Genomic DNA, 15,696 nt, shown 5'->3' with positions numbered 1-15,696 from the left:
GCCCCACCAAGATGTAGTTATTTATTTTATTATTTATGTATATTTATATATTATATTTACATGCTAAAATCGCCACTGCAAAAGATGATGAACATCAAATTTTCTCGGTGGGTCCAGGCACAACTGTCTTCACTGGCATACCGAATGAGGCACACCAAGATATTCTGGACACACCTTCTCTTCTTCTTCTCCTCCCAGCTCTTGGGCTGCCAATTCACAACAGCCGTTCATCACTTGACTGTCATTCGTAAAATTCCTTCCTGGATCAGATGATGATGATGATGGTGGTGGTGTGAAAATATCACAGAGTAACTAAATCAGCTTGACACCAAATGCACATCCAACAAGTGGATAATTATTGAAGAGCCAAGTTAATGTCAGTATCGATTTAGGTTGTAAGTATCAAGGTAAGGTGACTTTTTTTTTTTTAGATTAGAAGCATTTGATTTTGCGATCCCATATATAATTTAGAATTTGTGTGTCCATAAAAAAAAAAAATGTTTTCATCCCATGACATAAGGAGACACGAAATGTTACGTAGTTACGCTGGATTTCTGAATTCTCTATACAAAAACAATTGTACGACAACTAGATCCAAGTTCAATTTAATTGATTAATGCTTATTATATGATATAAGGACAACGTACACTGCTATAAATGCAAGGACAGAAAACTAATGTTTTATGTCACATGATTTTGGACAAATCAATCAAGACACCAACCATGATAAAGGGTTAAAACATAGGGTTAAACATAGGGTTAAACATAGGGTTAAACATAGGGTAAAACATAGGGTTAAACATAGGGTTAAACATAGGGTTAAACATAGGGTTAAACATAGGGTAAAACATAGGGTTAAACATAGGGTTAAACATAGGGTTAAAACATAGGGTTAAACATAGGGTTAAACATAGGGTTAAAACATAGGGTTAAACATAGGGTTAAACATAGGGTTAAACATAGGGTTAAACATAGGGTTAAACATAGGGTTAAACATAGGGTTAAACATAGGGTTAAAACATAGGGTTAAAACATAGGGTTAAACATAGGGTTAAACATAGGGTTAAACATAGGGTTAAACATAGGGTTAAACATAGGGTTAAACATAGGGTTAAACATAGGGTTAAAACATAGGTTTTAAATCTCCAAGTACATTTTATATTATATAGTTAAAATCCCCCCTTTATATCTTAATGTAATGACATGAAAACAAAATGGCTGATTATTATCAATAACTTATCAGCAGCTGTAACAAGTTGTCCAGTGTAGGAAATCCTCATTGGTACCCTAGTTCATGAAGACCCTTTTTGCACTATGATAATGTCGCCCATGACGATAATGTCGCCCATGACGATAATGCCCACTACGATAATGTCGCCCACGACGATAATGCCCACTACGATAATGCCGGCCATGACGATAATGTCGCCCATGGCGATAATGCCCACCACGATAATGCCGTCCATGACGATAATGCCAACTATGATAATGTCGCCCATGACGATAATGCCAACTATGATAATGTCACCCACTATGATAATGTCACCCACGATGATAATGCACACGATGATAATGCCCACGACGATAATGTCCAATGCGATAATGACACACACGACGATAATGCCCACTACGATAATGTCGCCCACGACGATAATGCCCACTACGATAATGTCGCCCATGATTGTTTCAGTACATGACATTTATTACCAGACCAGGGTAATCACTCCGTCTTCTGTCTTGCTTTAGTTTTCCTGAAGCAGAAAGTACATGTTTTAACTGAGACTATAATGAAGAGCGCCACTACGGAGAGCAGGGCAGCTGTCACGTCCAGACAGTGATACTGATACCAGGTCAGGTTATGGGACTCCACTCTCAGATGCTTGGCCCCCTTGTTGCGCATCACAAACTCAATCCAGAACACTGCTGTATCCAATGGCTTCATTGGCTGGTCGTGGTGGAGACTGGAAAGCCTCATCATGTTTTCTTTGTACCTGGTGAAAGAGAAACGGATATTAGTTAATATCCAGTTTGTTTATTCCATCACACCAAACTCTTTGTCACTCATTGTCATATAAACCGTAATCTGGGATCAGGTTTAGTGTCTAAAGCACTCAATACATTACGGTAATCATTGTTGAAATCGGGGAGTGGACTTTGTATCTGTCTCCGTCTGTACGTACATCAGAACAGAACTGGCCCAATTTTTTTTACAAAACTTGGGTGAGTCATGTGTCTTGCCATAGAGATCCGGCATTTACAACATGACCCTGATAGGCTGTTACGTGAATTTTCGAATCCCAAGGATAATAATTACCAATCAATAAGCCTTGACTAATCCCCAAGGTTTGTAAGACACTGGGTTAATAATAATTAGGCAAGGACTCAGCTTTTCTGCAAAAGGTCTTGTCCAGTTTATTCAGTAGAACGTTATCCAGTTCATTACACAAAACATCTATTATATACCAGGCTCCTCATTTACGCACTAACACACTACACACTAACACACTACACACTACACACTAACACACTACACACTAACACACTAACACACTACACACTAACACACTAACACACTACACACTACACATTACACACTACACACTAACACACTACACACTACACACTACACACTACACACTAACACACTACACACTAACACATTACACACTACACACTAACACATTACACACTAACACACTACCACACTAACACACTAACACACTACACACTAACACACTACACACTAACACACTAACACACTACACACTAACACACTACACACTAACACACTACACACTAACACACTAACACACTAACACATTACACACTAACACACTACACACTAACACATTACACACTACACACTACACACTAACACATTACACACTACACACTAACACACTACACACTACACACTAACACACTAACACACTAACACACTAACACACACTAACACACTACACACTAACACACTACACACTAACACACTACACACTACACACACTAACACATTACACACTAACACACTACACACTAACACATTACACACTAACACACTAACACACTAACACATTACACACTAACACACTTACACTACACACTAACACACTACACACTAACACACTACACACTAACACATTACACACTACACACTACACACATTACACACTAACACACTTACACACTACACACATTACACACTAACACACTACACACAAACACACTACACACTAACACACTAACACACTAACACACTACACACTAACACACTAACACACTACACACTAACACACTAACACACTAACACACTACACACTACACACTTACACACTACACACTACACACTAACACACTACACACTAACACACTACACACTACACACTACACACTACACACATTACACACTAACACACTAACACATTACACACTAACACACTACACACTAACACACTACACACTACCACACTACACACAAACACACTACACACTACACACTAACACACTACACACTACCACACTACACACTACCACACTACACACTACACACTACGCACAAACACACTAACACTAAGGAGAGTTAATTGTTCTTCCCCAGAACTCTCAACACGGTAAAGTCTTACCCAGCTGACAGTATTTTAGTACTCTGAGATTAGGGAAACCTGGAGGGTTCGAGCTAGGGCAGGGTTCGAGCTAGGGCAGGGTTCGAGCTAGGGCAGGGTTCGAGCTAGGGCAGGGTTTCGAGCTAGGGCAGGGTTCGAGCTAGGGCAGGGTTCGAGCTAGGGCAGGGTTCGAGCTAGGGCAGGGTTCGAGCTAGGGCAGGGTTCGAGCTAGGGCAGGGTTCGAGCTCGGGCAGGGTTCGAGCTAGGGCAGGGTTCGAGCTAGGGCAGGGTTCGAGCTAGGGCAGGGTTCGAGCTAGGGCAGGGGTTCGAGCTCGGGCAGGGTTCGAGCTCGGGCAGGGGTTCGAGCTAGGGCAGGCTTCGAGCTAGGGCAGGGGTTCGAGCTAGGGCAGGGGTTCGAGCTAGGGCAGGGTTCGAGCTAGGGCAGGGTTCGAGCTAGGGCAGGGTTCGAGCTCGGGCAGGGTTCGAGCTAGGGCAGGGTTCGAGCTAGGGCAGGGTTCGAGCTAGGGCAGGGTTCGAGCTAGGGCAGGGTTCGAGCTAGGGCAGGGTTCGAGCTAGGGCAGGGTTCGAGCTAGGGCAGGGTTCGAGCTCGGGCAGGACAAACACAGTTTAACAGTTCTTGATGTTTACTTAAACCCACAGACCCTCATTCCTCTTCTATCCTAGTCAATCTCATGAGACTTATGCTTAACCCTCTAGTTACTCATTCTACAGGCTATATAGACCATATCCCTAAATTCAGGGTAGAATTATTTAAATAATTTACACTCAAGCAGGAAATCCTTTAACATAGGCCCAAGGGGGTGTACTATAGTAATATCTCTGCTAACAGTACTGTTAGCACTGAGGTGGTGTGCCCTAGTAGGAAGTCCACTGTGTGCAGCTCACCCTGCACTAACATAAACAACGTGAGAATATCTACTTCTGATAAGCTTCCCAGTAAAGCAATGAAAACAAGCAAGCATCCCAGAAAAGTGCTGAAAATAGCCCACGTCAACATATGTAAGGTTCGTGAAATCATGAAATCAATCATTTGCTAGTAACAGATGACATTCATACATCTCTGAAACTCACTTTGATAATACCTTTGATGATACAGTGGTAGCAATAAAAGGTTATAACATTTCCAGAAAATACAGAAATGCCAATGGTGGAGGTGTTGCTGTTTATATTCAGAACTACATTCCTGTAAAGCTTAGAGAGGATCTCATGTTAAATACTGTTGTAGTAATATGGCTACAGGTTCATCTGCCTCACCTAAAGCCCATTCTGGTGGGAAGCTGCTATAGACCAGCAAGTGCTAACAGTCAGTATCTGGATAACGTATGTGATATCAACAGAGAGATATACTTTCTGGGTGATTTAAATATTGACTGGCTTTCATCAAGCTGCCCACTCAAGAAAAAGCTTCAAACTGTAACTAGTGTCTGCAACCGTTAAAGGTTATCAGTCAACCTACCAGGGTACTAACAAACAGCACAGGAATGAAATCATCAACATGTATTGATCACATCTTTACTAATGCTGCAGAAATGTGCTTTAAAGCAGTATCCAGATCCATAGGATGTAGTGATCACAATGTAGTAGCCATATCTAGGAAAACAAAAGTTCCAAAGGCTGGGACTAATATAGTGTATAAGAGGTCATAGGAATCCCTACAAAACGGATTGTATGTTTTTAATGTAAAGGATGTTTGTCGGTCTGTAATGATGAGAAAACAGACGCCGCACTTGACACATTTATGAAATCGCTTATTCCAGTTACTAATAAGCATGCACCCATTAAGAAAATAACTGTTAAAAACTGTTAAATCCCCTTGGATTGATGAGGAATTGAAAAATAATATGGTTGTAGAGGGATGAGGCTAAAGGAATGGCAAATAACAACTGATTGGCAAACGTACCGCAAATGTAGAAATCATGTGACTAAACTGAATAAAAAGAAGAAGACACTACGCTATGAAACGAAGATAAATGACATAAAGAACGACAGTAAAAAAGCTTTGGAGAAACCTTGAATGAAACTTTGTGAAAAAAGCAATCAGCTCCATCATTCATTGAATCAGATGGTTCATTCATCACAATGATATTGCTAACTACTTTTTCATTGGCAAGATTAGAAAACTTAGACATGGACATGCCAGCAGCAAACGCTGACACTACACATCCAAGTATATCTGACCAAATGATAAAAAGACAAGATTTGTACTTTTGAATTCCGTAAAGTCAGTGTGGAAAAGGTGGAAAAAATATTGTCGTCTATCAACAATGTTAAGCCACCGGGGTCTGAAAACTTGGATGGAAAATTACTGAGGATAATAGCGGACGATTTTGCCACTCCTATTTGCCATATTTTCAATTTAAGCCTACTAAGAGAGTGTGTGCCATTAGGCCTGGAGGGAAGCTAAAGTCATTCCGCTACCCAACAATAGTAAAGCCCCCTTTACTGGCTCAAATAGCCGACCAATCAGCCTGTTACCAACCCTTAGTAAACTTATGGGAAAAATGGTGTTTGACCAGATACAATGCTATTTTACAGTAAACAAATTGACAACAGACCTTCAGCACGCTTATAGGGAAGGACGTGCAACAAGCACTTACACAAATGACTGATGATTGGCTGAGAGAAATTGATGATAAAATGATTGTGGGGGCTGTTTTGTTAGACTTCAGTGCAGCTTTTGATATTATCGATCACAGTCTGCTACTGGAAAAACATATGTGTTATGGCTTTACACCCCCTGCTATAATGTGGATAAAGAGTTACCTGTCTAACAGAACACAGAGGGTGTTCTTTAATGGAAGCCTCTCCAACATAGTCCAGGTAGAATCAGGAATTCCCCAGGGCAGCTGTCTAGGCCCATTACCTTTTTTTAATCTTTACTAATGACATGCTTTGAGTAAAGCCAGTGTGTCTATGTATGTGGATGACTCAACACTATACACGTCAGCTACTACAGCGACTGAAATGACTGCAACACTCAACAAAGAGCTGCAGTTAGTTTCAGATTGGGTGGCAAGGTATAAGTTAGTCCTAAATATAAAAAAAAAACTAAAGCATTGTATTTGGGAGAAATCATTCACTAAACCAATCTTGTAATAAATAATGTGGAAATAAATTGAGCAAGTTGAGGTGACTAAACTGCTTGGAGTAACCCTGGATTGTAAAATGTCATGGTCATGGTGCTCTGCCTTCTTAACAACACTATCAACAAGGCAGGTCCTACAGACTCTAGTTTTGTCACACCTTGACTACTGTTCAGTCGCGTGGTCAGGTGCCACAAAAAGGGACTTAGGAAAATTGCAATTGGCTCAGAACAGGGCAGCACGGCTGGCCCTTGGATGTACAAAGAGAGCTAACATTAATAATATGCATGTCAATATCTCCTGGCTCAAAGTGGAGGAGAGACTGACTTCATCACTAGTTGTATTTATGAGAGGTATTGACATGTTGAATGCACCGAGCCGTCTGTCTAAACTACAGTCACACAGCTCAGACTCCCATGTATACCCCACAAGACATGCCACAAGAGGTCTCTTCACAGTCCCTAAGTCCAGAATAGACTATGGGAGGCACACAATACTACATAGAGCCATGACTACATGGAACTCTATTCCACACCATGTAACCAATGCAAGCAGTAAAATTTGATATAAAATTTGATAAAAATACACCTCATGGTACAGCGGGGACTGTGAAGCAACACAAACATATAGGCACAGACACATGCATACAAACACACACACGATAACATACGCACTAAACACACACGTACAAATGGATTTTGTATTGTAGGTACAGTATGTGGTAGTGGTGGAGTACGGGCCTGAGGGTACACAGTGTGTTGTGAAATCTGTGAATGTATTGTAATGTTTTTAAAATTGTATAAACTTCCTTAATTTTGCTGGACTCCAGAAAGAGAAGGGGATCCATAATAAATACAAAACAGTAATCAAATGAAATTTCCCGGGGGGGGGGCTGTATCATCCGTGGGGGACGACATGTTCAATGTTGCTTTATTTTATATTTGAATGAGGCATGACAGAACAACTAAAATGTGATAATTTCCTCCCGGACACGGGAAATAAGCCAATCAGCAAGCGAGGAAACCAATCGTAGCGAATCGTTTTTTTTTTTTTTTTTTCGTTTGGTCCAAAATCTGCAAAAAAGGACTTACGATGGATCCTTGATCACAGAGTTGAGTCCTTCCGTCAGATCATCGGATGTCATCTTGTTGAAGTCCATCATGACAGCCGCTCCTTTGGTCTTCATGTGCATGACGTTGGCTAACTGGTCAGCGAACAGAGGGATGCCCACCATGGGAACTCCATGGTAGATGGCTTCATAGAGTCCGTTGATTCCACCGTGACTGATGAAGGCTTTGGTCTTCAGATGACCTTTTGGGATATACAACACAACGACACAGAGACAGAGACAGAGACAGAGACAGAGAGAGAGAGAGAGGCAGAGAGAGAGAGAGAGAGAGACAGAGAGAGCGAGAGAGAGAGAGACAGAGAGAGAGAGAGAGAGAGAGACAGAGAGAGAGAGAGAGAGAGACAGAGAGAGAGAGAGAGAGAGAGAGAGAGAGAGAGACAGAGAGAGAGAGAGAGAGAGAGAGAGAGAGAGAGAGAGAGAGAGAGAGAGAGAGAGAGAGAGAGAGAGAGAGAGAGAGAGAGACAGAGAGAGAGAGAGAGAGAGAGAGAGAGAGAGAGAGAGAGAGAGAGAGAGAGAGACAGAGAGAGAGAGAGAGAGAGAGAGAGAGAGAGAGAGAGAGAGAGAGAGAGAGAGAGAGAGAGAGAGAGAGAGAGAGAGAGAGAGAGAGAGAGAGAGAGAGAGAGAGAGAGAGAGAGAGAGAGAGAGAGAGAGAGAGAGAGAGAGAGAGAGAGAGAGAGAGAGAGAGAGAGAGAGAGAGAGAGAGAGACAGAGAGAGAGAGAGAGAGAGAGAGAGAGAGAGAGAGAGAGAGAGAGAGAGAGAGAGAGAGAGAGAGAGAGAAGAGAGAGACAGAGAGAGAGACAGAGAGAGAGAGAGAGAGAGAGAGAGAGAGAGAGAGAGACAGAGAGAGAGAGACAGAGAGAGACAGAGAGAGACAGAGAGAGATAGAGACAGAGACAGACAGAGAGAGAGAGAGAGACAGAGAGACAGAGAGAGACAGAGACAGAGACAGAGACAGACAGAGAGAGAGAGAGAGAGAGAGAGAGAGAGAGAGAGAGAGACAGAGAGAGAGAGACAGAGAGAGAGAAAAGAGAGAGAGAAAAAGAGAGAGAGACAGAGAGAGAGAGAGAGAGAGAGAGACAGAGAGACAGAGAGAGACAGAGAGAGAGACAGAGAGAGAGACAGAGAGAGAGACAGAGAGACAGAGAGAGAGAGAGAGAGAGAGAGAGAGAGAGAGAGAGAGAGAGAGAGAGAGAGAGAGAGAGAGAGAGAGAGAACAGGGTTGTAGGGTCATAGACTGTGTGGGACCTACAGGGGTCCATGTTCATAAAACATTTCAGAGTAGGAGTGCAGCAGTTTAGACTTTTAGTTTATAATGAATGGACAGGGTGGACCTGATCCCGAGGTTGAAGATACCCAGGTTAGGACAAGTCTCGGGTCCAGTGCTGCTGTTAAAGCATTTCTGGCCCCGTTGTTTAGAATTTTTCCTTAGTTATACATTTTCACATTTTAGTCATTTAGCAGATGCTCTAATCCAGACACGATTTACAATTTGTGCATTCATCTTAAAAACTGCTAAGTGAGGTAACAACACATCACAGTTGTATGGAGTAGTAACCAGTTTAATTTGGGTACGTTTTTTTTCATCCGGCCGTGAAAATACTGCCCCCTATCCTTAACAGGTTATACATTTTTACATTTTAGTCATTTAGCAGATGCTCTAATCCAGACGCGACTTACAATTAGTGCATTCATCTTAAAATAGCTAAGTGAGGTAACATTTTACATTTACATTTTAGTCATTTAGCAGTCGCTCTTATCCAGAGCGACTTACAGTAGTGAATTCATACATTTCATTTCATAAATTTTTTTTTCTGTGCTGGCCCCCCGTGGGAATCGAACCCACAACCCTGGCGTTGCAAACACCATGCTCTACCAACTGAGCTACAGTTGTACGAAAACAGTTATGGGATATTAGAATGGTAGTCTTATTCGTCTCTGTTATCTTCACCCTGATCTTAGATCAGCACTTCAGGCAGGCCAAGGATTATAAAGATAGACAGGTTATTACCTAGTAAGTCATTCTGTGGAATCCACTCATAAACTCTTGTGTTGGGAGCCAGGGTTTCTGGTTTCTCCCCACTGTATCTCCACAGCACCTATACATGGCGAGAAAACAGCAATAAGAATCTGCAATGAAACGGTTTCTCAGAACCAGAAGCTATGGTTTTCTGAAGGGGCCCCTGATGGCCAAAATTCATTAACACCTCAATGAAATCTGTGTTTATTTTTATCCCACAAATGGATCAGATTTCAACAGGCAACTTCTGCTTCTACACCTGCATTGCTTGCTGTTTGGGGGTTTTAGGCTGGGTTTCTTTTACAGCACTTTGAGACATCAGCTGATGTAAGAAGGGCTATATAAATACATTTGATTTGATTTGATATAACATCCAAGGCAGAGTCCCAAAATGGGCTCTCTATTTCGGTATTCCCTATACAGTGCACTACTTTTGACCAGAGCCTTAGGTAGTGCTCCAAATAGGGCATAGTGCACATAAATAGGGCCATTTTTGGAAGGAAAGCCCGAAGCAAACAGAACCAGACTAACCTTCTGTGGTATCCGTCCCAATGCCGTGGCTACGGCGTTTCCTCTCTCTGTAGTCAGGTTCTTGACCATGGAGCCCAGTGAAAACACTACGATGCCATCATCTCCTGAACTCTGCACAAACTCCTCCATGTCCTGGTAACCAACGACGACACAATCCCAGTGTCTCAATGGTACCAAATATTACTTTATTGGGATTCAATGATAATCAGCCTTCATGGCTGACTGTTACAGTATCTTGTTAGACAATTGACGGGCTGTCTACGTCCGTCATGGTTCCCTAATGCGCAACTAGACGTAATTTGGGTGCCATTTCGGGACATCGGCAATCAGCACTGCTTGTAAAATAACGTTTAAAAGCAAAAGCCTTACCTCTGAAAGTGGCTTTGCAGGTTTGCAGTGAAGTCCTCCAACAAATTTGAAGTTTGGCAGGAAAGGTCGAGGATACTCAATGTCCCAGTATGTTCGTATCAACCAGATGTCAGCCTTCCCCATCAGCTCACAGAACCTAGTCGGACTTCCTGATACATGTAGAGAATCAGAATCGGAACATTTATTCACCAAGGAAATGTACATATACACAGAATTTACACAGTCTACATACATTATATATACAGTATTGACTATATGTAAATTCCTCTGCCTATATTCTCTCTGTATATTTTGTATAGAGACACTACTGCTAAATAAATTGCCTTGTCCACAAAACATGTACTGTAGCGAGGGCCAGTTTCCCAGACATAGATTAAGCCTAGTCTTGGACTTTATTAAAAGCCTTTTTAAAATTCGACATTCTCCATTTAGCATGCATGAGTCCAGGGCCTGTATCCACAAAGCATCTCAGATGTAAGAGTGCTAATCTAGGTTCAGTTTTGCCTTTTAGATTATATTGAAAAAAACAAGGGGGGGGGGGGACCTAATCCTTCAGCCACTCCTACTTCGAGACACTTTGTGGTTACGACCCCCAGGTCTTCATCTGTCCAGTAACTCAATTATGTTATTTATATATTATTTGGACATGAAGCGTGACAATGCTATTATAGGTACCATTTACTTACTTGCAAAAGATAGCATTTCAAAACAGTGGCCAGATAAACAAAACCAAAGTAGACATGTTACAGGGTGAGGAAACGAATATGTCGTTTTGTTCTTTGGGTGAACTAGCTATTTAACATTGAGGGGGAAGGAGATCATTCATGTAGCAGGAACAGCACCATCTAGTGGTCATAGCCTGGTAATATCAGGATGTAGGAGTAAACCCAACAACTTCATTTGTCAGAAAACATCACCAAATTCACTGAGAATACATTACAAAAGGATGAAGAAACAATACTCCAAGCAGCAACTCCATACAACTTGTCGGACATAGAGAACTGATACCGTATACACATTTTTGGGGTGGATTTGGCGTGAGGTGTAGGGGGGGTCCGTGGGTGGGTTTTCACCATTTATTTAGATTCTTCATGTCTTACGCATTGTTAAAAAACGTTTGGTCCAAATCGGATATTAGGTACTACACCCAGAGGCTAGTTTATTAGAGTTCTGCACACCACTGTTGTACTGCACCGTTATTGGTCTGTTTGTGGCCCACCTGTTAACTTGCATGATTGTTCCCATTCTCCTTTCAACCTTTCTCATCAACCAGCTGTTTTCACCTACAGGACTGTTGCTGACTGGATGTTTTTGTTTGTTGCATCATTCTCAGTAAACCCGAGAAACTGTCGTGCGTGAAAATCCCAGGAGGCCGTTTCTGAGGTACTGGAACCGGTGCACCTGGCACCGATCATACCAGGCTCAGATCATACCAGGCTCAGATCATACCAGGCTCAGATCATACCAGGCTCAGATCATACCAGGCACCGATCATAGCAGGCTCAGATCATACCAGGCTCTGATCATACCAGGCTCTGATCATACCAGGCTCCGATCATACCAGGCACCGATCATACCAGGCTCAGATCATACCAGGCTCAGTCACTTAGGTCACTAGTTTTGTCCAGTCTAATGTTTAATCGAACAGTAACTGAATGCCTCGATGCCTGCTTCATATAACAAGCCACCGCCACATGACTCACGGTCTGTAGGAGCGAACCATTTTTGCAAACGGGGTGGTATACCTAATAAACTGTCCGAGTGTATATTTATTGAATATTATATGAATCGTATAAATTTAAATGTACAATTTGGGCGCAATTATTTAACTTAAATAAATTATATTTCAACAAAACAATGTTACAGGAATGCTAATGTTATTTGTTTCTGACTACAGAAAGGATTTCAGAACACTCTGAGAGGGTAATGTCTTGCTGAACAACACTTTGTCTGTCAGAGGACTCCCCTTCTCAGTATGTAACCGTGAACTGTACTGGAAAACCATGACATAGGTATAATGTAGAGGTTCAAACTAATACACTTGGACAAAATCAGACACATTCAGTCAAAATCCAACACAGAAAAACATAATAAATTACAAACAGTGTCATGATAATGATAAACCAAGTGATGACAGGAAGTACTGATCTGATAAACCAAGTGATGACAGGAAGTACTGATCTGATAAACCAAGTGATGACAGGAAGTACTGATCTGAAAAACCAAGTGATGACAGGAAGTACTGATCTAAAAAACAGACCTGTAGATTTACCCTCTGAGGAAAGACTCTTTATGCATCCCAAATGGCACCCTATTCCTTACATAGTGTACCCTATTCCCTACATAGTGCACCCTATTCCTGGGGTGGCAGGTAGCCTAGTGGTTAGAGCGTTGGACTAGTAACCGAAAGGTTGCAAGATCGAATCCCCGAGCTGACAAGGTAAAAATCTGTCGTTCTGCCCCTGAACAAGGCAGTTAACCCACTGCTCCCCGGTAGGCCGTCATTGTAAATAAGATTTTGTTCTTCACTGACTTGCCTATTTAAATAAAAGGTTAAATGAAATAAAATTCCCAACATAGTGTCTGGTCTAAAGTAGTGCATTATATGGGAATAGGGTACCATTTGGGACATAGACAGAATTCTGATCAACTTACCCTTTATCTCACTGTACAAAGTGTCCATGGTCGTTAGTAAATGTACATTCATAAAGACATAACAAAAAGTATAAGTAACAAAATTGTGGACCCGCTCAAAGAAACTCATTTTGTCTGTATACGGCAATTCCGGAGAAGGGACGTAAGAGGAAGGAGTTGGCACCTGTGCACATTGCCTCTCTATTACCATGCCAAACGAGAACCTCAGGGAGAAAATCAGGGGCAAATCAAGAGCATCCGCGATTAAGTCACTGCATGGGAACATCGGATCAGAAAGGAGCGCGTCAAACTTGGACTGTCTCAGTGACTCCAGAAGCTCTTCGTTATTGAACATAGACTTACACATGTTGACCGTTAAAACATTCATTTTCTGTAGGAAGTCTCTGATCCACAGCCCCAGCTGCAGCATGGACACTTTCTGAGACTCGTTCAACCACCAGTTTATCAAATCCTCTTTGAGAGCCTGCCAGTCTTGTTTTTCAAAGGGTACATCGTAAACCTTGAAGCCGAAACTCTCTGGCCTGGAGAAGTTGATGGACGGCGAGGCGGTAGACACCAACACTGTAACGCTATGGTTCCTCTCCACTAGTTCCTCCAGGATCACTCGCATGTTGAGCCAGTGACTGTACTCTCCAGGAAAGACCAGCACGTTGCCACCTTGTGTGCCCAGACACCCGCAGAGCAAGAGGGCCACCGACAGCAGCAGTAGCCTCACAGAAACCATCCTGGGGAGTAGATTAAACATTAAGTAGCCTCTGAACACACAGACTTCCCGAGTCAACGAAGATGAGGTTTGGAAGGATGTCTCCTCCCCAGACTAAGTAGATAGAGACCGGAGTGGAGGTTGATCGCCGTTCAAGGCGGCCACATACACCCAAGAGAGGAATAAGTGGAAAAAAACCCACAAAGCCTTATAATAAAAAATAATTAAAAAAAATAAAAAAAACCAGCAGGTTTTGACTCTAATTCGTCAACAACACTGTAAAAGAGGGAGTATTCAGTGCAGTTTCAAAGCCTATTGGTCAGAGGGTATTATGGTATTAACAGTGGTGTAACTCCTGAGCTTGAGCCAACTCTTTTTCAATGAGGTGAAAGTGCACGCGAAGAAAACAAACACATACCTTACTGTGAGAAGAGCTGGATTTTCACAGTATTTCCACAAAGGTAGAGCCATTTTTCTGTTCCGTTCAGATCTTGGCCCCCTAGGGTTTCCCAAAAGCATCTTAAATGCTAAAAGTTCATCATAATAACAAGATAACCAATGTAAAACATACGGGGGTCTGTAAAATGTATATAGGTTCAGAACTTTTGTGAAATAGCACAGTTACAAATAGAAATCACACTGGACGGACATCAGAAATAGAGGAAGGACTAAAAACAAACAAAATATAACTATTGTAAAATAGATTGTGTCTGTAAAAGGTGTATAAGATGTATAAACTGAAGGTAGAAGCCTGAGTGTTAATGTTTATTAGTTTACTCCAATTGGGGGAAGGGTGGTAGGGTTTGCGGGGAATAATAAAGGAATATTCTTTAAAAAGTATGTATGTCTATATAGGTATGTATGTGTGTATGTGTATATGTATGCATATGGATATATATATTTACCCCCAAAAATATATGGGGGAATCGGAAATGATGCAGACAATTACATTGATGGAAGCAACAATCTTTCCGCAATATTAAGCTGATCCACCCCTTTAAGAGCTGATCCACCCTTTAAGAGCTGATCCACCCCTTTAAGAGCTGATCCACCCCTTTAAGAGCTGATCCACCCCTTTAAGAGCTGATCCACCCCTTTAAGAGAAGAAGAAGAAACAATTCATCATTAGAACCTTCGTAGAAACATCCTTAAATCTCAAAGCAGTTCCCCCCCCCCCAAAAAAACACATTCTTATTAAAGTTGTTATTATTTACCGACTGCCTCAGACCACTTGTAAAACAGCTAAGTGCATCGTTAGATGTTTAAAAAAAATATTTGCCCTTCCGCGTCACTTTATACACAGAAGATCTCTGCTAAACATAGAATCAAGCCGTTGATCTTGTCTGTCTATGTCCTTTGATAACTTGTGTTTGAACAAGTAAGTGAAGGATAAGAAGATGCTTCAGATGAAACCCAGATGAATGGCAGTAGGACCATATATTTAAATCATATTGAAGTTAATGTCATGTTCAGTCAACTGAGTTACGCGTATATTTCATTAATGTGTAACTACATGCGCAATTACGTACCAAATTAATCTGTGATTGAGTGCATTATTATAGGGTAAGCATTAGAATAAGTTGCCTCA

General features: G+C 41.7%; 1 protein-coding gene across 1 annotated transcript; it reads right to left on the bottom strand.

Annotated features, from left to right (window-relative positions):
- Positions 1–589: 589 nt before the first annotated feature.
- Positions 590–14,308, bottom strand: LOC106568567 (UDP-glucuronosyltransferase 2A1). Its single transcript, XM_014139008.2, has 6 exons — positions 13,406–14,308; positions 10,751–10,899; positions 10,382–10,513; positions 9,842–9,929; positions 7,795–8,014; positions 590–1,991 (listed from the first exon to the last, which is right to left on the bottom strand). Exons 1-6 carry the CDS (start codon positions 14,148–14,150, stop codon positions 1,721–1,723), a joined length of 1,605 nt encoding a protein of 534 aa, XP_013994483.1. The 5' UTR covers positions 14,151–14,308; the 3' UTR covers positions 590–1,720.
- Between the last annotated feature and the right edge of the window lie 1,388 nt (positions 14,309–15,696).

This window comes from Salmo salar, chromosome ssa13 (assembly GCF_905237065.1).
Source record: "Salmo salar chromosome ssa13, Ssal_v3.1, whole genome shotgun sequence".
Classification (NCBI taxonomy): domain Eukaryota; kingdom Metazoa; phylum Chordata; class Actinopteri; order Salmoniformes; family Salmonidae; genus Salmo; species Salmo salar.
This window is presented reverse-complemented; position numbering and strand designations above follow the sequence as displayed.

What these genes read in the sequence shown, in the direction of transcription:
- LOC106568567 (XM_014139008.2), bottom strand. Translation starts at nt 14,150, where the DNA reads ATGTTTAATCTACTCCCCAGGATGGTTTCTGTGAGGCTACTGCTGCTG. An exon ending in CTGCAAAGCCACTTTCAGAG is followed by an intron (nt 10,514 to 10,750) that starts GTAAGGCTTTTG and finishes GTTGGTTACCAG; the next exon opens with GACATGGAGGAGTTTGTGCA. An exon ending in TCTGTGATCAAGGATCCATC is followed by an intron (nt 1,992 to 7,794) that starts GTAAGTCCTTTT and finishes CTCTTTCACCAG; the next exon opens with GTACAAAGAAAACATGATGA.